At 37.2% G+C, this 25,065-nt stretch overlaps 1 protein-coding gene and 1 long non-coding RNA gene across 2 annotated transcripts; both read left to right on the forward strand.

Annotated features, from left to right (window-relative positions):
• The first annotated feature begins 18,828 nt into the window (after window positions 1-18,828).
• On the forward strand, window positions 18,829-23,400 carry LOC141626657 (uncharacterized). The gene is made up of 2 exons (XR_012536255.1): window positions 18,829-19,142; window positions 22,538-23,400. It is a non-coding gene; the product is annotated as an uncharacterized LOC141626657 (long non-coding RNA).
• An 857-nt stretch (window positions 23,401-24,257) lies between these two features.
• Window positions 24,258-24,827, forward strand: LOC141632511 (uncharacterized). Its single transcript, XM_074445057.1, has one exon. The coding sequence runs from the start codon at window positions 24,258-24,260 to the stop codon at window positions 24,825-24,827; it is 570 nt and encodes a 189-aa protein (XP_074301158.1).
• The last annotated feature ends 238 nt before the right edge of the window (window positions 24,828-25,065 follow it).

The raw sequence follows: 25,065 nt of genomic DNA on the forward strand, positions 1-25,065 counted from the left end.
AGCTTTGTCTTTTCTTTGGCATAGCACCGCTCCTAGTGCATAGTCACTGGCATCACACATTATTTCGAACGGCAAATCCCAGTCGGGAGGTTGTATGATCGGCGCAGATACCAAAGCCTGCTTTAACCTGTTAAAAGCAGAAAGACACTCATCAGTAAATACAAATGGAGCATCCTTAAGTAGCAGCTTTGTAAGTGATTTAGAAAATTTTGAAAAATCCTTGATAAACCGGCGATAAAAGCCGGCGTGACCAAGGAAACTCCTCACTCCCTTAACATTAACAGGAGGAGGTAATTGCTGAATTACTTCCACTTTTGCTTTATCAACTTCTATTCCCCTATCAGAAACTAAGTGCCCTAAGACAACTCCCTCGTTGACCATGAAATGACACTTCTCCCAGTTACGCACAAGATTAACCTCAATGCAGCGCTGCAACACTTTATCAAGGTCAGATAGACAATTAGAGAAATCACTTCCATAAACACTAAAATCGTCCATTAAAACTTCCATAATAGACTCAATATACTCTGAAAATATCCCCATCATGCACCTTTGAAAGGTAGCAGGGGCATTACATAAACCAAAAGGCATCCTGCGATAAGCAAACACGCCCTGAGGACAAGTAAAAGTAGTCATAGCTTGATCATCTGGGTGAATAGGGATCTGAAAAAACCCTGAATACCCGTCTAAATAGCAGAAAAACTTATGAGAAGCTAACCTTTCTACCATCTGATCAATAAAAGGAAGGGGAAAGTGATCTTTCTTGGTGACGGCATTCAGCTGTCTGTAGTCTATACACATCCGCCAACCAGTCGCTAATCTAGTAGGTATGAACTCATTTTTGTCATTCCAAACCACGGTAGTCCCTCCTTTCTTAGGAACTACCTGCACTAGACTCACCTACTTAGAATGACCAACAGAATAGATAATACCTGCGTCGAGCAGCTTCATTACCTCAGCCATAACAACATCTTGCATCTTTTGGTTCAGCCGGCGCTGACCCTGTCTGCAAGATTTGTGATCTTCCTCCAGCTCTATCATGTGTATACAAATATCGGGACTAATCCCCTTGATATCATCCAAAGAATAACCCAAAGCTTTCCTGTTTTTCTTAAGCACAGCTAACAAAGAAGTCAGCTGATCATCATCAAGCTTAGCATTAACAATGGCTGGATATTGCTCAGTATTATCTAAGAAAACATATTTTAGATGAGAGGGAAGAGGCTTACGCTCAGGTACCTTTACCTCAATGGAGCAAAGGGTTCTGATCATCTGTTCCACTTGCTCTCCCTGAGCGTCGGTGAGTTCACACTCATCTAAATCAGCTTTAAGCAAATCCAACACAGTGTCATCGTTATCTGGGTAATCTGCACACTCATCCAAAAGCATAAGAGCCTCTAGTGGGTCATTTATAAAAGAACCCGACCAGAAGTCATAAATAAACTCGTCAATAATATCAACAGAATAACAAGTATCCTCTATCATTGGCCGAGCCAAGGTGCGAGGCAGACTGAAAGTAATTGCGTCATCCCCTACTGCAAGAGTCAAACGCCCTTGTTTGACATCAATAATGGCCCCAGCTGTACAAAGGAACGGTCTTCCTTGTATAATTGGCGTCCGCGTGTCCTCAGCTATGTCTAAAACAATAAAATCCACTGGTATAAAGAACTTGCCTATTTTCACAGGCACGCCCTCTAAGACACCCAAGGGTCGCCTAACAAATCTATCAGCCATCTGTAGGGTAATGTTAGTCAATTTAAGGTGACCCATATTTAATTTCTTGCAGATAGATAGGGGCATGACACTGACGCTGGCTCCTAAATCACAAAGAGCCTTATCAATTACTTCATTGCCTATAACACAGGTAATAGAGAAACTACCCGGGTCCTACATTTTAGGTGGAGCCTTATTTAAAAGTAAATTACTAGACTCTTCTAAAAATGAAACGGTCTCAAATTCACTTAGATCTCTCTTACGCGTAACAATATCTTTCATAAATTTAGCGTAAGTAGGTACCTAGGTAATGAGTTCGATAAAAGGGACAGTTACCTGGAGGTTTTTCACAACGTTCACAAACCTACCGTACTGTCGCTCAACCTTTGCGTCCTTCAGACGTCCTGTGAAAGGTACCCTAGTAGCAATGAGTGGACTCGCGACTTTCCCTTTACCTTTATCAGTGCGTGACGTCTTCACAGCAGGGGAAGATGACATGGTAGCAGAATTAGATGTTGAAATTGAAGCTCCGCTGGTTCTGACACTCGATCGAGCACTTTCTTCACTCGATCAAGTGGTTTTGTCTTGAGTTTTACTCGATTGAGGTATTTGAATAGCTCGATCGAGCTCTTGTATTTCTGGTTCACTAGATCGAGTACAATGTTCACTCGATCGAGTGACTTCGTTCGATCAGAACGTTCGATCGAGAGGAATTTATTGGTCGATCGAGTACTTCAAATTGAGCACCTATCGATCGAGTAGGATTTATGCTCGATCGAGCATCTTAATGGATAATTTCACTCGATCGAGTTGAAATTTCACTCGATCGAGTGCCTGGACAATATGCAGCAAGGATATCGTCCGTGAACTCTTCCAAATCGTCATCCGGGGTATCATCAGCTGTTACAACCCCGTCTTCTGGCAGATTTGACCCCTCATAAGTAAGGCCACTTCGGAGATTTATGGCATTGACTGGGTCGCATGACGGTGGATGGTTAGCTTGGTTTTTCGCGAGTGTTAACTGCGCGACTTGTTCTCTTAACTCCACAATAGCGGTATTATCCTTGTTGCATTTCTCCCCAAACTGTTGTGTTAAGTTCAAAACCAAGGATTTCAGTTCGGCAATCTCCCTATTTGTAGAAGGGGGTTTGGCTGTGGCACTGCGTAGAAGGAGTAGAAACATTTGTCATTTCTTCATTTGAGAAAAAGGAACTCCTTGCTTGTATTTCTGATAAGCAAGGACGCGCTCTATTCTCGCCATACAACCGATGGGGTCATGCCCCTCCATGCCGCATCTACCGCATATCTCCACATGCTCAGTAATAGCACAAACTTGTGCATGCTCACCTATAGTCTCCGTAATCTCCGCACTACCTAGACTTTTGCTAGGACTCTCCACCTCAGCTGTTACCAACTCGTTAACTTGCCCACTTCCTTGGGGATTTCCATATTCGGCAACATGGATGGTCATCTCCTCAATAAGACGCCACCCTTGATCATCCTCTACGTTCTTCGTGAATCTGACCTTAGCTACATTATCAAGGACAGCTCTCTAGTCTGGATACAACCCGTTGTACAATTGGGTACATAGAAACCCGCGCTTGAAACCGTGATGAGGCACAGAACGGACGAGCTTCTTGAACCTAGTCCAAGCCCCATTCAAGTCTTCATTGGGCAATTGCTCAAATACAGTGATCTGAGCCCTCAACGCATTAGTGCGCTGTGGTGGAAAATATCGCCTGTAAAAGGCCAAGGCAAGGGAATTCCAGTCAGTTACACTGGCTGCTTCCCTGTCTAAATCCCTCAACCATTCCCGGGCATCATCGGCTAAAGAGAAGGGAAAGAGAACTCCCTTCACTCTGTCTTGTGTCACCCCAGCAGCAAGAGGAATGGTGGAGCAGTACTTTGTAAATAGCTCTATATGCCTGCACGGATCTTCTCCAGGTACCCCCCTGAAGAGATTTCTCTCGACCAGCTGTATGTAAGATGGGTGGATTCCAAAGGTTCCTGATTCAGTAGTGTGTAGTAAGAAACTTTTTGAAGGGAATCCACCGTTGGCTCTGAATGGCTGGCTATATTCGGTATCCTGGCAGATAGAATTTATAGACTGGAGCAGGTATGACAATGTTCTCTTTCTAGAAAAGATATCCTGCAAACTAATCAAAAAATTTGCAAAAAATGAGATCAGTCTCAAGGAATAAATTCCTTGAGATGAGAGACAAACTTAAATAAAGCAACAAAATCACGCCACCTCCCTGGCAACGGCGCCAAAATTTGACAGGGCAGCCGTATACCTATCAAAAATAACCAACTGGCTCTAACTAATATAGCTAGGGAAGTCGGGTTGATCTCCACAGAGAGATGGGAAAATGTCAGCTTTACTAAGTCCGTCACAGTAACCAAATTGAGGGTTTGAATTTGTTGTTCTAAACTAAAGAGATTAAGGAATATAAAAAGACAAGAGAATAAAGATCAAGCAAATAAGGAGAAAGCAACTAAGACAGTCGGTTCACCATGATCATTCAGTCAAGCAATCTAGGTCTCAGGTCAATGCGAGTATGGTCTATGGGGCAGTGAATATCTCCTTCCGGTCTCAATTCGCCCTAAAGCACAAATAGCTTAGCTTCCGCCCTCACTACGGTGCCCTAATGTTCGCTACGAGTCTCATCCTTTCCAACCTTCCGATCCAGGTCAAGGTTTACTACGATTATATGACTAATTGCGCCGACTCAATTAGGCAGAAACAATTAATTGCAGCGATTAACAACAAAGTCTACACAAGCATTAACCTAATAAATCAATTAATACTCCTTCATAATCATGGATTCCCTAGTCTTAGCAAAAGGGAATTAGCTACATATCATCATCGAATCAACAATAATAACGCATAGATAATATAAATTAAACATGATAACAATAAAAATAGAAAGATCGAATAAAGCAATAATGAAAATCAACAAGAAAAGGGAAGAATTAAAATAGCAGTTATGATTAAGAAATAAAAGGGGTAAATGTACCGATTACAAATTCCAAATCCGAGTAGTCTAGAGTAGAAAAGAGAGTAAAAAGTCAAGAGAAGGAGTGAGGAAGGAGAAGTCGGGGAGAAGAGATCCTAAGAGTACCACAGTCTTCCGTGTAAAATAGCACACGAGAAACTTACTCCTAGACCTAATTAATAAGCCTAATTACAAAAGCCCATAAGAAATAAGGCGCAAACACGGCTGAAGGGTAAAACCTCTCGATCGAGTGGAATAAAACCACTCGATCGAGTAACTATGCAGCAAATCCCCTCGATCGAATGAAAAAACCATTCGATCGAGTAACTCCTTATAAAAGCCTTCTCGATCAAGTATGAGAACAACTCGATCGAGTGATCTTCATGGTTTAAAGCATTCGATCGACTAGAAAAGTGGTTAATCGAGCTATATTAGCACATAAGGCACTTCGACACCTTCCGAAATCAGCTCACGCGTCTTCAAAGTGCTAGATTCCAATCTCCGATTCCTTGTTCTTTATAAACGTATGCAAATGGGACGAGTTTGGGCTCGTTTTATCTTCTTTCCGGTCTGTACCTGCAATTTACACAAGATGAACCAAAGCAAACTATTTGGGGGTATTTGTAGCTAGATGCCACATAAAATAGTACAAAAATGCGTGTAAAAATTAGGCAAAAACCTTATATAAAATACACGCATCAACGTTCGACCAATGATTACTAATACCAACACATGCTCCACAAATAAGATTGTACCTATTTGTGTGATACAAACAAATAGTCCTCTCTCATCATCGCATCCCACCAGAATTGGTTACTTAATCTGCTTTCTTTGTTAAATTGAACACGGAAGAAGAACCCCGGCTACTCCGCTTGCCTACTGGTCAAGAGGTTGATCAATGTTGCTGCATCACCACCTTAAATTGATTTCATCTTCAATCTGTTTACATAGTTAATATGGTCTCGCTCTATGTGCCCGACGAACGCATCACCACCTGCCCTTGCTGCAACAACCCTGAATTGGACATAAGAGGGCCTATGCGCTTCAGTCATTGCCTTTATTATCTTCATAATCAACTAAAACCTTCATCTAAAATTGATTCAACAACAACAACAACACCAATATAAATTCCCTTCCAAATTTTGATCTAAAATTGCCCTAAATCTCATTAACAACTCAAAAATAAAAATACAATCCTTTACTCATCAACATCGTCACAAAATCTCATCAACAACTATTATGAACTATAATCTTGTGCCATAAAAAATATTCAGTAATCAACCTTTACTCATCCACCCAAACATTTGTTGACCTAAAATCTCATCAACAAAGACAACAATTTAAAAATAAAAAATTCAAACCTTTACTCATAACATCGTCACAAAATCTTCGTCATTACCATCAAGCAATACACCATCCTCGTTCTCAACATGCACAATTTGATCCTCTATTGCCGTGTTTTCGCAACATCAACATTAATCATGTTTTTATTTATTTTATTTGAGTGGGTTTAATGTGATAGCAGTTTAAAATGAAATTTTGATGAAGTATTGATTGTTCAATGCAAAATATGAAGATGAAAATTTGATTGGATGAATATGAAGATTTGAAGGATAAAATTTGAAATATTGAGCATGGGTGTATGTAGGGCTGGAGAGTTTAGTTTTTTGTTGTTGATCTTTGACGTGAAGGAAAATAAAGCATTATTTGGTGGTGTTTTACATGCATTTGTGAATTAAATGCTTTGTACCATAATGTCCCCCACCCTAATATTACCAATTAGTAGATTATACAACCAGTTGTATACGGTTGTATGGTGTAGAATCCGAGCTGTGTACTAAAGTTTTCGAGTTTTGTTTAAAAGAATCTGAGCTATGTTTTAAAGTTTTTGAACTCACGCCCTTAAACATAAAAAAAATACACTCTTACAAAACTCAATAAAATTGCACATAAGCTCGGATTAATGTATAGGGTTGTACAATTCTTATTATACAACTGGTTGTATAGTAATATTTGTGTAATATTACACATTATACACAATACTCACTACCATTTCACTATCCTATTAACTAATACCGTATCTATTCGTTCCGTCTTTAACTTGTGACGGATAGCGTCCGTCACAAATGAGAATTTGTGTGTGTGTGTGTGTATATATATATATATATATATATATATATATATATATATATATATATATATATATATATATATATATATATATATATAGATTCGGGATCCTATGAGAACCATTAAGATAATGAGAACCATGAGAACCACTCATAGCCCTTAGATCTAACTAAAATTTGACGATTGAGATTGTTGGTAATAATAAGTCCCGAAAATTCCAAACTCACTCACATTCCCAATTCCTCTTTCTCTCTCTTCGACCGTCTTCTCCAATCATTCTCTGACCACCCTCTCCTTTCAACTCTTCTCAAACTGCTTCTCAAATTAGGGTTGAATTCATCGATCAACACCGTTTTTGCTCCTCCACCGCATATTTCTTCGGATTCAGGTAATGGCGATTATACTCCATATTTTCCCTAATTTGTTCATTCATGTAATTTTTCCTGAGATTCATCAATTTTTGTCCTGCAATTAAACCTAATTTTCATAAATTTTCTAATTCATTGTTCTTATGTGGCAAATTCTTATATTTGTAGTCTTATTATTGTTTAACCTATGTAGAATTTTAGTTTCAGTACAGTTAAGCAATAATCGAATTCTAATTTGTCATCTCGTTGTTACTTTTCATTTTCAATATACAAAAATGCTTCATTTTGCTCCGTCAATCATATAACTTTTCGATCATACAGCTTGTCATGAGGTTTCGATTATTTCTGAATTTTTCTTTATGAAATTTCCAGGTAGCCGCACAAAAAAGTGAATCTAGCAGAAATCACCTAGCAATACCCATCCCTTCTGGTATAGAACTTCTCATCACATTACGAATTCTTTCGATTATCTGTTTTATACATTTTTGTTTACAGTTACTTAGTTGTATTGTTGCTCATGAGTTGTATGCTCGGTTTTACAAGCAAACCGGTTTTTTATTGGTGATTAGGAAATCAGTTTTACAATGATTTATAGTTCATTCCCTTGGAGATTCATTTCCAAGCTTCTGTTTGCGAGAGTCTACTAATGAGTAGCGGTATGAGTTTTCCAATTTCTTGCAGTTGATTTCATAGTTTCTTCGGTAAATGTTGTTATGTGGTGTTTAATTTATGTAGCTGACTGATAGAGTTCCGTGATCGGCTTATAAGTCTAGAGGCATTTCATTTCCAAAAATAATGCTTTTTCGTTGTGGTTTTCCAAAATGTGATATGCTTGTGATTTTCCCCTTAAATTATCTGATGTGTTAATGTATCAATCCGACAATCCCTATGCTTTGCGGCATCATGATGTCAACAATTATTTTCCCGTTAACACACAACACGATTCTATTTGCCCGTTAAAAATCTGGTAATACATTATTATATCATGTTACTGTTTGATATTGACATCTAATTGTACGGTGTACATGCGGTTTCACAATTTTCATGGTACGATCATATCGCGAGTTTTAGCTGTGCACTTTCATTTTATATAGTAATATGAGGTTTTCAGAAACTGATGCATTCCTTTTAAATCATATGCAAACAATAACCGCCAGGTGATTATAAAAGAGTATGAAAATTGTGGAGCTTGCTGAATTTTTGCATTTGTAGTTCCTCTGAGGTAACAGAGTTAACAGTTTGGTTTTATCACGTTGTAATCTATCTAGTATCTACATAATTTGGATGACATGAATCTGTCGCAAAATTTCTTTTGGTCGAGTTAGGGATGAAGTCTTTCAACACGCATCCGATTTATAGCAGACTCTTATAGTACTTTAATGGTTTAGTTCGGAGTAATGTGCTACGTGGAGTTTTATGCACCTCTCTTTATTCTGATCTTCGACTTAACTTTAAGCCTGAGACAAAGTTTTGAACTTGTCTGCATTCGGTTATGTTTCTTTCATTTGGTATTAGCCATCGGTATATAATGTGTAGTTGTCTAAAGAAGCATAGGTATACTAGTATGTGCTCAATTTTGGCTGGTTATTCTAATAATCTAATTGCTCTTGTAGTTGCTCGAGAAGCTAGTACTCAGGAATAGAGCCATTAATAATTTCAGTTAAAGTTGTTAGTCTTGAGTGTATAATGATCATAGAAGATTTCATTCGTTAAGTTGTTCGTCTCTTGAGTCAGGATAAAGTATCTCGTTGGTGAGCTGCTAGCTTGGTAGTTAAGTAGTTATCATTTTGCCTTGTAGATGCATGAAAAAGCAATATATGTGCATCAAACAATGGTGTACATGCATGAAATAAGTGTGTTATATGGCCATGAAATAAGATTGTATGTGCATTAAATAAGGTTATATGTGCATTAAATAAGGTTATATGTGTATTAGAAAGTTCTCCAATTGAATTCCTGTTGGTTATGGACTTACCGTGGAGCCGCCTAATCCAAGCCTAAACTCTTTCCCGTCCTAAATAAGATTGTATGTGCATTAAATAAGGTTATGTGCATTAAATAAGGTTATATGTGCATGAAATAAAATTATATGTGCATGAAATAAGGTTCTATGTGCATAAAATAAGGTTCTATGTGCACTAAAAAGTTCTTCAATTGAATGATTTTTGTTTGAATTTCAATTGTTTTGGGGGATTGTTGAAATTATATGTGCATGAAATAAGGCTCGTGCATGAAATAAGGTTCTATGTGCATAAAATAAGGTTCTATGTGCACTAAAAAGTTCTTCAATTGAATGATTTTTGTTTGAATTTCAATTGTTTTGGGGGATTGTTGAAATTATATGTGCATGAAATAAGGCTCTATGGGCATGAAATAAGGTTATGTGTGAATGAAATAATTCTTCGGGAGGCTATTAGCTCAATGGTAGAGCAATGTGCAAATTTTGCACAAAGGTATGGGTTCGAGTCCCATATAGCCTATTAAATCGCATAATCTTATGATAGGAACGTGTCATGAACTCGTGATCCGAGCAATACCATACTATTATGATTAAGGACGCCATTATCATATTCGGGGACGTGTAGACCATGATCAAACTCAAGCGAGAAGAGAATGATGAGGGAGTGTAATAGCTTAATTAGCTTCGCAGTGATTAGAAGTTCAAGACAAGCATTTTAAAGACTAGCATATGTGTCAAAACTATTACCATACATTCCATACTTGAAATAGGATTACCAATTACATAAGGAGTATAATTTTTCAATCTTAAAGTAAAAGAAATAATGGTATTTCATAGCCAATATGGGAGTCGAACCCACATTTTATGCATAGCACAATGCTCTACCATTTGAGCTAATTGGCTTTTGAATGAGTAAAATGTATATATTCGCAATGTTTAAACGGTAATGACTATATCAAAGATATTATAAACTGATAAATTTGTTCATCAATATAGCTTCGCTTAGTCCTTCAAAAGAGATGAGATGGTTCATTTGAATACAAATAAACAAAGAGAGGCACATCAACAACTTGGTAGGAAAGTCGAAGCATATGCTTAATTAAAATAGATCTTAAAGAGGCCACCAAACTCTGCGCTTAGTATCGAACATTAGCGAAATCGGCACTCACTCTGTAAGCAACATGCTGCCTCACACGGGACAGAGGATGTGGAAATTCACTAGTGGGCCTACAAGGAAGAAATACTTTCATCCATCCTTGATTCAGAATCCAAATGAGAGATAGCCAAGACACATACTGATCTAGCAGAATGGAAGGCAAGACCAGGGGAGTGGGGAAGAGAGGGCTAGACGGGGCAAATGCCGCCCCTTCACTTTGAATAAAGAACTTGCGACAAATAAGAATCACAATGTTTTCAATTCTCTTTTATATTAATGTTTGTGCATACCTTTTCAGCCCCCAAACTCAAACAACTCAGACACAAGCAAATAAAGATATGTACATGGTTTTTCATATCACATCCAGAGGAACCACTTTTTGGAAATTGGTACGCAAAACCCAGAGCAAAATAAAGTGAGGATCAGCAGTTAACAACAAGTTAATGTCTTCCAGTACATTCTATGCACACACAATAGGTCGGAGGTTCAAGTTTCCAAAATCTACATTCTTTGCTACGAAACTGTAAAATTCAATATGAACCCGCAAAGAGAATTGCAAAATAACTAATATGTCGATCTGTCTTCTACACCTACACCTTCCGTCATCGGCCTGCTTGCCGCAACACCATCACAATCAGAGGCATTATCACATTAAGAAAAATGGAGGACTAATAATTATAAAGAATATTAAAATAAGGACTTACCCATTGCTTTTTGTCCTAATAGAATAATGGCTACTATGTGATACGTAAATTTGCAGCATGAAATTGGTAAATTAGGTTTATGTTCACAATGAAGCAAAATATACATCATATTTTACCATATTTAAGTTCTTGGAAGTTGAAAATTTGGCTTCCGGAACCTATATATAGCAGTGAATGGTGAACCTCTATATCTGATATTTTCGTGTTACGCCTTTGAATGTACGATTTATTCAAACTAGGGGTGTACCTTAGCTCTCAAAGCTTTGACATCAGACTAAAGCACTTTATTGTTAGTTGACGCTTCTTTGAGCTGCGTTGTTGCCTCCGCCAGCTGCTTAAAGAGAGTCACATTCTCCCCACCAAATTGGTCTACCTGAAAACACAACTTGATTAATTAGCCATAGACCAATTTTTCAATGCTTTTTCAAACTTAAGTCAGGAGTACTACGATTCAATCATTGAACGAGCTAAGATAAGCCACATCAGTTGGTTACATGAGGAAATTCAATCATTGAACGTGCTTAGATATACAAAGTAGGAAATTTAGTGATGGCATTGTTACCTGTTGTTCCAAGTCGTTAAGTTGTGCTTACTTTCTCTTTCGTGAACGCCGAGCAGACTCCCTATGTGATACCATCCTGTTACATTTTCAGAGGGTGTGCATCAATGTCTGTTAAACCATTGTAGTTGTACTCTATTCTTTTCCAAATTCAATAAACATCTAATAATTAATATAGGAATACGATATCCCAATCATCAAGGCGAACCCTTTTCGCTTAAATCTATGTGAAATGTATCAACAAATTGAGGTAATTTCTCAATTTCCCCTAATCCTAATTTACCAATTTTATGAACATAAACCCTAATTTCACAAACATAAGCCACCAAATTCAATTCTGTACCTCTATAAGTAACTCGAATTAACGATTCGATAACCTAATTTGTTGACGAATGAACAAATTCCAAGCAAATAAAGGCGAATTTATTGAAAAACTAATGGAGTATATCAACAAACCTGATCAAATTTGCCGCATTCATGAAGATGCCTTTAACTTGAGTCTCCATTGATGAAGGAAGAAGCAAAATACCAATGCTTGTCTTCAATTTCAGGAAACAATTTGGTGCTCGAGGAGACAAAAAGATGTTGGACAGAGAAAGTAAGTTGGTTAAATAACTCAGGCCTTCCAAATTAGGACGAAATTGTGGTACTCCGTATGATTTTAACCCTTCATTTGTCCAAGATCTAAGGGCTGTGAGAGGTTCTCACAGTTCTCATTATATTAGTGGTTCTCACCGGATCCTGACCCTATATATATATATATATATATATATATATATAGAGAGAGAGAGAGAGAGAGGCGGGATCTCGTGAGTTTGGTTCTTATGCTGAGTTTGTGCTTACAAATTTGTACCATTGGATGAGTGAGATCTAACGGCTGATATTTATTTCTTCATTATTAAAAAAAGTTTCACGCTTTCTATTCAATCGTCTCCTTCATTACAAATCTGTCGCCATTTTTCTAATCTATCGTCCCTTTTATCTTTCTCTCTCGTCTCATACTTTCTCTCTGGTCATTCATCCGTCTCATTTCTCCGTTCATTCATCACCCTCATCTTTCTCCCTCAAAGTAAATTAATGAAGTGCTTTGATGGTGGACGAATTAATGTGAATGAGAGAATGAGAGTATGAGTGGCGTTGATCCGGCGACCCTCACCGTCGACGATGAAATCACGTCACGACAAGGCTTTTCTGCCGGCGCAAGAGCAACTAACGGACAGAAACACAGACCACCAAAGCCAACATCGAAATCATCACATTCGATAGTCGATACTGTTGGTTTTTTGAGTCAAGCTAGCACTCAAAATATTAGTGGCCCATTATTTTGGCTAATTTGTCTTCCCACTTCTTCAGCCAACCACCCCACTCATCATTTCTTCATTATTTCTAACTGATCTTTGATGGCAAGATTAGTATAAATAGAACACAAATTCTGATTATTAAGGTCACCAAATCTACTCTCTTAAGCATTCTATACACCATCTAAATTAGTGAGAAAGGAGGGTTTGGAACCGAAATCAGTCAGAAAAACATACGGTGTTTTACGGCGACGGGTTTACATCGGAGACGGGTTATATAATCGGGTTTTTTAAAGTCGTTTCAGAATCCATAAGCAATGGCTGGAGGTTTTAATTCTCGATCTTAATTTATCGCTTCCGCTTTCAGTTTATTGTATGTTTATTTCAGTATATTAAACATGCATATTAAGTATAAAACTTACATTTGGTATCAGAGCAAGTTTATCGCCTCTGTCTTGCTTGTTGATTTTCCGACTTCAGTTTTCCGTCCGTGAATAATGAATCTGCTAATCTCGTTTTTTCATCGGAATATGGATTTATTTTGATATTCGGTTGTTTGGCTTGATTAAAATATGTTTCCGTCTATTGCCATTAAAATCTGGAAATTTTTTGTGTTGGGTATTTTCTGGGTTTAATGGAGGAAGACGGAGGTAGGGGATGAAGTTGTTGCCTTTTTCTCTCATAACTGTGTCTTGTTGGTTTAAGACTCTCTTTACATGATGTTAACATGTGATAATAAAGTGATATGTCATATGGAGTACAGCTTGTCCACAGTGTTTGTTGTTTGCTTTTGTTCTTTTCTAGAGCCCACCATGGGGACTATAAAATACATCAACTTTCGGTTCCAGTGCATCAAGCCAATTGCCAAACTATAGTGCCTTTGATTTAAATATAATTGTCTCTTAATCCATCGGCCATCCGTCATTATTGTTAATCAATTCCTCATAATTTTTTTTTTTTTTTTTTTTTTTGTTTGTTAGTCAATCCATATTGCTTTACTTTAAGTGGTCCATGATTTCAAAGGATATTTTGTCCTTAATTGTGCAATTTGTTTACGGTACATAAAAGCAAATTGGTTTGACATGTTTATATTGTTTGATATGTGTCATATACTGAGTTATTTTTGTAGAAAGTAAGACCAATTAATTTTATGGTCATATAATTTCTCCTATATACATAAAGTTGAGTATATTGATTAAAGTTTTAAAGGTTAATGTCGAGTGATTTTAAATTTATTAGTTAGGGAGTAGCCACAGCATCTCTAATTTATTAAATTTTGTTCGAAATCACATGTGGAAACTAGACATTTTATTGTAATTAATTATACGTAATGTGATGAGACTTACCCACAGGAATCTTATTATATTTGTATAATTAATTAGGATGTTATATTGAATTATGTTTCTTAATATACCCACAGGAGTTGAGAAATGAATATAATTTGATAGTTTCATCATAAAGTTTAATTTTATGCATCTAATTTGAGTAGACTTTAGCCCACAGGCAAGTTTATGTTACTAGATTCATATGAGCATAATTTACATTGGTAAGTTATGATAAAGTTAAGTCTCAATTTTTGTTACTAAGCATATATATTTAAAATTTGCAGCAAGTTTACCTGGAAGTTCCTTTGATATCAAAATAGACGTTCCTGAATTAACTGGTGATAATTTTAAGGTGTGGAAGGAAAGAGTTCTATTGCATTTAGGATTCACGCGTTTCGATTATGCTATACAACATGATGAACCGGCTAAGATAAAGGATACTAGCACACCAGATGAAGTAGATCATCGTGAAAAGTGGGAGAAATCAAACTATATTTGCACGATGTTCATAAAGACAAAATTGTGTGCTAGTATCCGAGGTTCCGTCGAGCAGCATAATAAAGTTCGAGACCTTCTTAAAGCAATAGATGAACAGTTTGAAACTTCTGATAAGGCTTTGGCAAGCACCTTAATAATGAAGTTCACTTCTTTGAAGATTAATGCCACTAAAGGAGTGCGTGATTTCATCATGCGCATGAGGGATATTGCAGCCCAACTTAAGGTATTGGAAGTTACTATGTCTGACTCTTTCCTGGTACATTTCATTTTGTGTTCTCTTCCAGCACAATATGCCCCCTTTAAGATCTCTTACAACACACATAAGGAAAAATGGTCTCTTAATGAATTAATGACCATGTGTGTTCAAGAGGAGGGGAGGTTGTTGTTGGAGGAGGGCGAAAAGGTGAACCTAACTACTGGTACTAATAAAGAATCATATAGTACTAAGAAGGGTCACCATAAGGATAAGGGAAAGGGTAAGATGTCTGTTGAGCCGAACATTAAGAAGGAGTCTTCATGTTTCTTCTGTAAAAGGAAGGGACATATGAAGAAAGACTGCATAAAGTTCAAGGCTTGGCTTAAAAGGAAAGGTAATTTTCATGCGTTTGTTTGTTATGAATCTAATATGGTTAATGTTATTCATAATACTTGGTGGATTGACTCGGTACTACAATCCATGTTTCAATACCTTGCGGGTATGACAAACCCGCGAAACCAAAGTGGCAAGTGAAAGCTCTATCTATTCAGAAAACCGATAGGCTCGAACGTGGAGGCCGTAGGGACATGCGATTTAATTTTGAGTAGTGGTTTTGTTTTGGTTTTGGAAAAGACATTTTATGTTCCGAATTTTGCTCGGAATTTAATTTCGATTTCAAGGCTTGTACCGTTTGGATTTACCTTTAATTTTACGAATTCTCGGTTTCGATATTTGCGAAATTTAAGTTATTGGTTATGGTATTTTGTCAGATAATTTATATCGTCTTTATTTACAAAATGATACCACTCAAAACACTATGCATGTTAATACTGGTTTAAAAAGAAGTATTATGAATGAGGAGTCCTCTATGTTATGGCACCGGAGATTGGGACACATCTCCATTCGTAGGGTTAAGAGATTGGTAAAGGAAGGGGTACTTAGTACTTTAGACTTTACCGATTTTGATACTTGTGTTAGTTGCATTAAGGGAAAGCAAACTAACAAATCTAAGAAAGGTGCTAAGAGGAGTTCCGACCTATTAGAAATCATACACACGGATATTTGTTGTCCTGGACATGAACGCTAATGATCCGAAATACTTTATTACCTTTATTGACGATTATTCACGATATATGTACATCTACTTACTTCGTTCTAAAGACGAGGCTTTTGATGCCTTTAAATTGTTTAAGGCTGAAGTAGAGAAACAATGTGGTAAGCACATTAAAATCGTGAGATCAGATAGAGGTGGTGAGTACTATGGTAGATATACTGAGGATGGACAAGCACCTGGTCCTTTTGCTAAATTCCTTCAAGAGCATGGGATTGTTGCCCAATACACTATGCCCGGTTCTCCGGATCAAAATGGTGTAGCAGAAAGAAGGAATCGGACATTAATTGAAATGGTGCGTAGTATGAGAAGTAATATTAAACTTCCTTCATTTTTATGGGTTGATGCACTAAAGACGGCTGCGTATATATTAAATCGAGTTCCTTCCAAGGCCGTCTCAAAGACGCCTTTTGAGTTATTCAAAGGTTGGAAACCGAGTTTGCAACATATACGCGTTTGGGGATGTCCGTCTGAGGTGAGAATTTACAATCCACAAGAAAAGAAACTAGACCCAAGGACTATTAGTGGGCATTTCATTGGATATGCCGAAAAGTCCAAAGGCTATAGGTTCTATTGTCCTTCTCATAGTACCAGAATCGTGGAATCTAGAAATGCGAAATTTCTAGAGAATGACTTAATCAGTGGGAGTACTATAGAAGTTGAACCTGAAAAGGATCAACATGAAGCTTCACCCTCTGTTTTAAGTGACAGGTTGGTTATTGTTCACGGTCCTGAAGATCGACCGCAAGTTCAACAACCAAATACAGAAATTCCACAAAATGTCGATCAAAATAGGGTGGATCATAATGAGGAAGAAGTTCACCGTGAGGTTGAACAAATTCCATTAAGAAGATCTATTCGAGAAAGGAGATCGGCTATTCCTGAAGACTATGAAGTATATCTACAAGAATTGGATTACAATGTTGAAGCTGATAATGATCCTATGTCATTTTCACAAGCCATAAGTTCTACAGATTCAAACTTATGGATGGATGCTATGAAAGATGAGATGAACTCTATGGCGGCTAATCGAGTTTGGGATCTTGTCGAGTTGCCTGATGGTGTAAAAACCATCGGATGTAAGTGGATCTTTAAGACTAAAAGAGACTCACTTGGCAACATCGAGAGACATAAGGCAAGACTCGTTGCTAAAGGGTTCACTCAAAGAGAAGGGATCGACTACAAGGAGACATTTTCTCCTGTATCAAGGAAAGATTCTCTTCGAGTTGTCATGGCATTAGTAGCTCATTTTGATTTCGAGCTACATCAAATGGATGTGAAAACGGCATTTCTCAATGGCAATTTAGAGGAAGAGGTTTACATGAAACAACCTGAAGGATTCTCCTCTAAAGATGGTGAGCATTTGGTTTGTAAGCTAAATAAATCCATATACGGTTTGAAACAAGCCTCCCGCCAATGGTATAAGAAGTTCCATGAAGTAATTTCTTCATTCGGTTTTGAAGAAAATATCATGGACCAATGCATATACCTTAAGGTCAGTGGGAGTAAGATTTGTTTCCTTGTGTTATACGTAGATGACATTTTGCTAGCAACCAATGATAAGGGGTTACTATATGAGGTGAAACAATTTCTTTCAAATAACTTTGATATGAAAGATATGGGCGAGGCATCTTATGTCATTGGCATTGAGATCCATAGAGATAGATCCCGGGGCATTTTAGGCTTGTCTCAGGAGGCCTATATCAACAAAGTGCTTGAAAGGTTCAGAATGAAAGATTGTTCACCAAGTGTAGCACCTATTGTGAAAGGTGACCGATTCGATTTAGACCAAAGTGTCCCAGAACGATTTAGAAAGGGAACAAATGAAAAATGTTCCATATGCTTCACCATTGTTGGTAGCATTATGTATGCTCAAGTCCGTACTGCACCGACATTGCATATCTTTGTTGGGGTATTAGGCGGATATCGTAGTAACCCAGGCACCGATCACCGGAAGGTCGCAAAGAAAGTGTTGAGGTACCTTGAGTACCAAAGATTACATGCTTATGTATAGACGGACCGATAGTCTTGAAGTGGTGGGGTACTCCGACTCGGACTTTCTTTGTTGCATTGATTCACGAAAATCCACATCAGGATATGTGTTTATGCTAGGTGACGAGTCGTATCCTGGAGGAGTACTAAGCGGACATTGACACCACTTCTACTATGGAGGCCGAATTCGTTTCTTGTTTTGAGGCTACCTCACATGGTGTATGGTGAAAGGTTTCATATTCGGGCTAAGAGTCGTTGACTCTATTAGTCGGCCAATTCGAATGTATTGTGATAATTCAGTTGCGGTATTTATGGCTAAGAATAATAGAAGTGGAAGTCAAAGTAAACACATCGACATTAAGTATTTGGCCATAAAAGAGCGTGTTCGAGAAAAGAAAGTGATCATAGAACACATTAGACTGAATTAATGATTGCTGATCCATTGACTAAAGGCATGCCACCTAAAGGTTTCAAGGGTCATGTAGTAAATATGGGACTTGGTCCCATAATGTGATACATTTATTTATTGTATTGAAATTTTTCATTTAGATGGATATTTTCTCATTTCGGATTATGTACGTACATACTTTGGTTATTTATTTTATTGAGAAATATCATTATGTTTTGACCTAGAGTAAACATATGGTTTATTCATTGAGTTAAGTGTGAGTGGTGAGAGACTAAGTGTATAGTAATACATGGAAGATTAATTCTCGCTCTAGAGAATTCGTCGCTATGATTCGTATATGAAGTTTCTCTTGCGTAAATGGGCCAAGTGGGAGAATGTTGGTTTTTTGAGTCAAGCTAGCACTCAAAATATTAGTGGCCCATTATTTTGGCTAATTTGTCTTCCCACTTCTTCAGCCAACCACCCCACTCATCATTTCTTCATTATTTCTAACTGATCTTTGATGGCAAGATTAGTATAAATAGAACACAAATTCTGATTATTAAGGTCACCAAATCTACTCTCTTAAGCATTCTATACACCATCTAAATTAGTGAGAAAGGAGGGTTTGGAACCGAAATCAGTCAGAAAAACATACGGTGTTTTACGGCGACGGGTTTACATCGGAGACGGGTTATATAATCGGGTTTTTTAAAGCTGTTCAGGAATCCATAAGCAATGGCTGGAGGTTTTAATTCTCGATCTTAATTTATCGCTTCCGCTTTCAGTTTATTGTATGTTTATTTCAGTATATTAAACATGCATATTAAGTATAAAACTTACAGATACAGGTCGAGATTGAAAAGCTCGCTCTGGTAAATTCATCGGAAAATCGGAAATTAATTAATTTCTGAATTAGTTTTGCAATTATAGCTATTTTCATCACTATTTGTTTATATAGTATACATCATTGAAGAAGCGGTCTCTGGATATTAGAATTTCGCAAGTTGTTGGAGTCAATATTCATCATCATCACCGATTAAATAAGAAATTGTGGCGGCTTCAACAGGTCGGTTGAGAGCTGCTGTTGGGGACGGAGTCATGGACGGGTAGTGGAATCGAGTCGATGGGTGGCGAAGAGAACAGGTCGCATTAGTCGGCCGGTGGTTGCTTTGGTTGCAGGTGAACTGTTGTGGGCAGCTATGATAGTAGAGGTGCGACGGAGTTGGTGGAGTTGCTGCTGAATTGACGGTGGACAAGGGAATGAGCCAAGGTGGGTGGTGGGTGCTTATTTGTCGGATTTCGGCACCGCAGCGGAACTAGACAAGTCATGGCAGTCACGGTTGCGCTTGCGTTGAGGTGTTAGACCATCCCCAAGCAAGGTCACGAGGAAGGTCGCGACCTTGTTGGGTCGTCTTAACCAACAATTAAGCATGAGATTAGTGTGACCTTTTGGTTGCTCTTGACCTTATAAGGTCAATTTGTGACCTCTTTGGTTGCTCTTGACCTTATTAGGTCAATTGGTGACCCAATAGGTGTCAAATCATCATTGGTTGTAAACAAAACAAAAAGGGTTGGAAGGTGAAAAATGATTGGGTTGATGATCTAGGTCGCGACCTTCTGCTTGGGAGTTGAAAATGGGTAAGGTTAATAAGGTGGGATTAAGAGTAAAATCGGGTCGCGACCTAATTAGTGCGACCACTGCTTGGGGATGGTCTTAGGTTTGATCATGGCCTCGGTTGAGGAAGCGGTTGGGTGGAGGTGATGCAGGGAGATGAGCAGGTTGTGGTGGCTGGTTCCAGAAACGGATTTGTGCGAGGAGCAAGTGGTTGGTCACGATTGAAAGCACGGGTGTCAAAAGTCAATGATTGACTGTGAGCTTCTTTTGTTTATTTGTTGTAGTGACAACGGGATAAAGTACAGGGATAAGAGTCAAACTGTACTGCAATTGTGTCTCTCTAGCAGACCATTTCTCTTCTTTACTTAACCCGCTTTTCACACCGGAATTCGCTTTGACTCCTCAGTTATTTCTCACTTATTCAGGAGCAACACCTTCACCAAAAGTATCGATGAATGGTAATGGATAGAAATGTATGGTTAATGGCCATGCTATATTTTATCATCGATAGATAGAGAAGTAATGAAAATGACACATGAAACTCCGATTCGCAAAAGTGTCTTGTAGTTGAAAGTTTAAATTCCAAATATTTAAAGATACAAAGCAATGGATCGAAACTTTAATCTTCAAGTTAAAATAATTCTCTACACAATATCATGAGATAATAACACAATAACACAACAATAACACTGGAATAATAATGACAATGACACAACAATAACATTAGAATAATACACCAATAACACACGGATAAAACTACAATAACACGGGAAAAAAAAGAGTAAAAAAAATTAAAGTGAAACCGGGATAACATCAGAATAACACCAGAATAACAACACAATAACATGTGGTAAAAAAAAGAGTAAAAAAATCAAACTGACACCGGAATAACATCACAATAACACCAGAATAACAATAACACAAGAATAATAGCACAATAACATGTGATAAAAAAAAAAAGAGTAAAAAAATCAAAGAACTAAAAAAAATATAAGTGACACCGGAATAACATCACAATAACACCAGAATAACAATAACAGCACAATAACATGTGGTAAAAAAAGAGAAAAAAAATCAAAGTCGTAAAAAAAAATCAAAGTAAAAAAAAGCACAATAACATCATTATAACACGAGGTAAAAAAAGTAAAAAAATTAAAGTAAAAAAAAAATTAGAGTAACACCAGAAAAACAAGTGGTACAAAAAGATAAAGAAAAAAAAGGTAACATAAATAGAAAATTAGAGAAAAACATAAGAACTTAAGAATAACACTACAATAAAAGTGTAAGCACAAACTCATCATAAGAAACCAAACTCACAAGATCCCTCTCTCTCTCTCTCTCTCTCTCTCTCTCTCTATATATATATATATATATATATATATATATATATATAAGGTTAAGATCTCATGAGAACCCCCTTCCCATGAGAACCATGAGAACCATTGCTCACCATTGGATGAATACTACCTACGGCTAAGATTAACGCGCGCAACAATTATTAAGCTACCTTTCTTTTTACAAAACCACTGTTTATTTGTCAAAAGCCCCTAAATTTCCTAACCTTGTCACCGCAATTACAAATCCACCAAAAAAACACCCAGATTTTCTTCGTAATCGAAAAACAAGGATGATCAAACCAATTGCATACAAGATTATCAAAGTAATTGACAGCTAGTAATCGATTATATCCAGGTAAACAACTAATTAAACTTGATCGATATTTTTTTTTTTGTGGATTGAATTGTTATTTGATTGAGGAAATTGTATGGATTCATTACTTGTTAGCTTAGATTCATGAATTGGTTTCATGGGTCCTGGAAAAGAGATTTGATCGATTGTGTCCATATTTTCTCATCGATTTTTTTAACAAATTGAATTGGTATTTGATTGATGAAATTGTACGGAATAAGTAATTGTTATCTTAGATTAAGTAATTGTTATCTTCGATTAATGATTGATTGTGTGGATATTTTCTGAACAACTTCTATAAGATCACAGTTGGAAGATCAGTTATTAGAGATGATATGTATAATATAAGTTGTTCAGAAAATGTATACCGTAGGTTCGTAAAATATATACCATAGGTTCCGAGAAATTTGTCTTGTAGGTTCGAGAATTTTTTGTCCTGGGTTGGGTGTGAGATACTCCACGATAATTTGTACTTTTAACTTCTTTGTAGTGTTCAGAAAATATGTAGCATAAGTTCAGGAATTGTGTACTGTAAGTTCAGAGAATTTTTTGTACTGGGTTAGGTGTGAGATACTCCACGATAATTTGTACTTGTAACTTCTTTGTAGTGTTCAGAAAATAAATAGCCTAAGTTCGAAATTTGTCTTTTGTAGGTTCGAGAGAATTTTTCCAATGTTGTATGGCATTTTTCCAATATAATTTGTCTTGTAGGTTGGAAAATATATAGCATAAGTTCAGGAAATTTACACTAAATGTGCAGAACTTATATATCATAGATTCAGAAAACGTTTGATTGATTGTAACAATGGGTGTGTACTAATATGTTCAATTTCCAGTTCTGCAGATTAAATGGAAGCAAATGATGAAGTTAGTACAGCGATTTCGACATTATTGTCTACACCAATTTGCACTATTCTACCAGAACAACCTGAGGAGTACTTTCCACCATGCGTAGATGAGAAGAAGCCTAAACTAGGAGATTTATACAATACCATAGAAGAAGGAGTTCAGTTTTACAAAGACTATGCAAAACATTGTGGCTTTCAGACTAGATTGGGTACAACAAAAAGGCAAAAAAGAAATGCTAAAGTATTTACGTTGAGGAGAGTGTTATGCAACAAGGCTGGAACAAGGGAGGAGTATAAAGATAAAAAAACAGATCGTGTGCGGTTGATTACTCGTATTGAATGTGAAGCTATGGTACAATTTTCATTTGCAAAGCAGATGGGAAAGTATAAGGTTCTTGGATTCCATGAAGGACACAACCATATTTTAGCATCACCATCATCAATGTTGTTTATGAAGGAAAACAGAAAATGACATCGATTCGGAAGACCTTCGTTGTAAAAGCGACGGTTAAAGATGGGGCCAAAAAAAAGCATTTAGAGGTTGGAAAGAGTTGACGGGAGGTTATAGTAATGTTGGTGCTACCGAGACCGATTTCAAGAACTTTGTGAGAAATATGAAACAAGATACATTGGTTTGTCTGATGCACAAATGGTGGTAGATAATTTTTCTCAAAAAAAGAGATGTGTAGCACGTTTTATTTTGACTTGAAGTTGATGAAAAACGGTGTCTATCGTAAATTGCATTTTGAAGGGCGGACACCATATCTAGGAAAAACTATGCTTTATTTGGCGACATGCTTTCCATCGACTCCACCTTTCGTACAAATAAGTACGACATGGTTTTTGTGCCATTCTATGCTGTTGATCAACATAAAAGGTGCGTAATGTGAGGAGCGGGGCTACTATCACACGAGAGCATTGAAGCATATACATGGCTTTTCAAAGCATTTCTTGACGCAATGGGGGTTGTGCACCAAAAGCAATTATAATCGATCAATGTCCTTCTATGAAACCAAAGAATTGAAGAAGTATTTCCAAATACATCTCACAGGTTATGCATGTGGCATATTATGAAGAAACTTCGTGAAAAAGTTGATGCGTATTTATGGCAAGACGAGGATTTCAAGAAGCGTTTAAATGCATGCGTTTGGAACAATCATTGTGAACCGATGAATTTGAAGAAGCTTGGGCTAATATCATGATTGATTATGATTTGGTAGACCATCCTTGGTTCTCGTCTCTCTACGAAATTAAAGAAGATTGGGTTCCTGCATATTTTAGAGAAATATTTATGGCGGGAATTATGAGGGTGACATCAAGATCAGAGAGTGAAAATAGTTTCTTCGATCGTTTTCTTACACCTCATGCGACTCTTGTTGAATTCTGGATGTCTTTTGAGAGTGCAATGGATGCACAACGCCACAAACAATCGAAAATCGAACTCGGAAAATAAACACTCAACATCTCCCTTGAAAACTCGGTTGACTAGAAAAACACGCTTCAGAAATTTACACGCATGCAACTTTTAAGGACTTCCAGAATGCATTATGTGCGGCGGTGTACAATTGTGGCATGGTGGACGTACATGCTACGGACGGCACAGAGGTATATATTATCAGCGACATAGAGCGAGAAAGAAAGACATGGGAAGTTGCATTTACAAAGAAGTAGAGAAGAAATCACTTGTAGTTGTTGTTTGTATCAAAGAATGGGTATGCTGTGTAAGCATGTCATATGGGTCTTAAAGCATAAGAACATAAGAAGGATTCCAGACAAATATATTCTTAATAGATGGACGAAGAATGCGTTGATGAAGCCCGTCTTTGATAAGCATGGCAATAAAATGGAGGATGTTGGGAAATCAGACAACAAAAAAGGAATGACAAATGAGCTTTGGGAAGAAATGTACTCTTGTGTCAGCCTTGCAGAAGAAAATGAGAAAGATATACAAATGTTAATAGATAAACTTAGAGAAGTCAAAATGGAGATAAAGCAACATCGAAGCAACGAGCCACCAATCCTCAACACGATGTCGGAAATGGAAAGGTATGTTGGGTGCAGCATTCCTAAAGAGATAAACATCCAAGTTCCACAAAAATCACGTAATAAGAGGAGTGGTAAGCGAATTCAGTCAAGTGTTCTAAAAGCGCTCGAGAAAAGCGGGAAAAAACAAAGAGTATGCCAGACTTGTGGGAAAAAAGGCCACAACTCAAGAACATGTTCTAAAAAGGTTGAAGAATCAGATTCACAGGATGAAGATTCAGAGGATGAAGATTGATTGTCAATGGCCGAACAAGAGTTCTAAAAGTTTTGGATAATTTTAATTGATGTCCTACAGATGATTTATGACTCTAAATTGCTTTTAATTTTATATATTACATGTATAGTGTCATTCTCCAAAGCCACATTACACGTTATGATATATACATGAAAGGTTCAGAACTTATTTATGAAAGATTCAGAACATTTGTGCTACAAGTTCAGAACTTATGTATGAAAGATTCAGAACATTTGTG

This window comes from Silene latifolia, chromosome Y (genome assembly GCF_048544455.1).
Source record: "Silene latifolia isolate original U9 population chromosome Y, ASM4854445v1, whole genome shotgun sequence".
Classification (NCBI taxonomy): domain Eukaryota; kingdom Viridiplantae; phylum Streptophyta; class Magnoliopsida; order Caryophyllales; family Caryophyllaceae; genus Silene; species Silene latifolia.

Excerpts from the sequence above, each read along its gene's own strand:
- LOC141632511 (XM_074445057.1), top strand. The coding sequence starts at position 24,258 with ATGGGTATGCTGTGTAAGCATGTCATATGGGTCTTAAAGCATAAGAAC.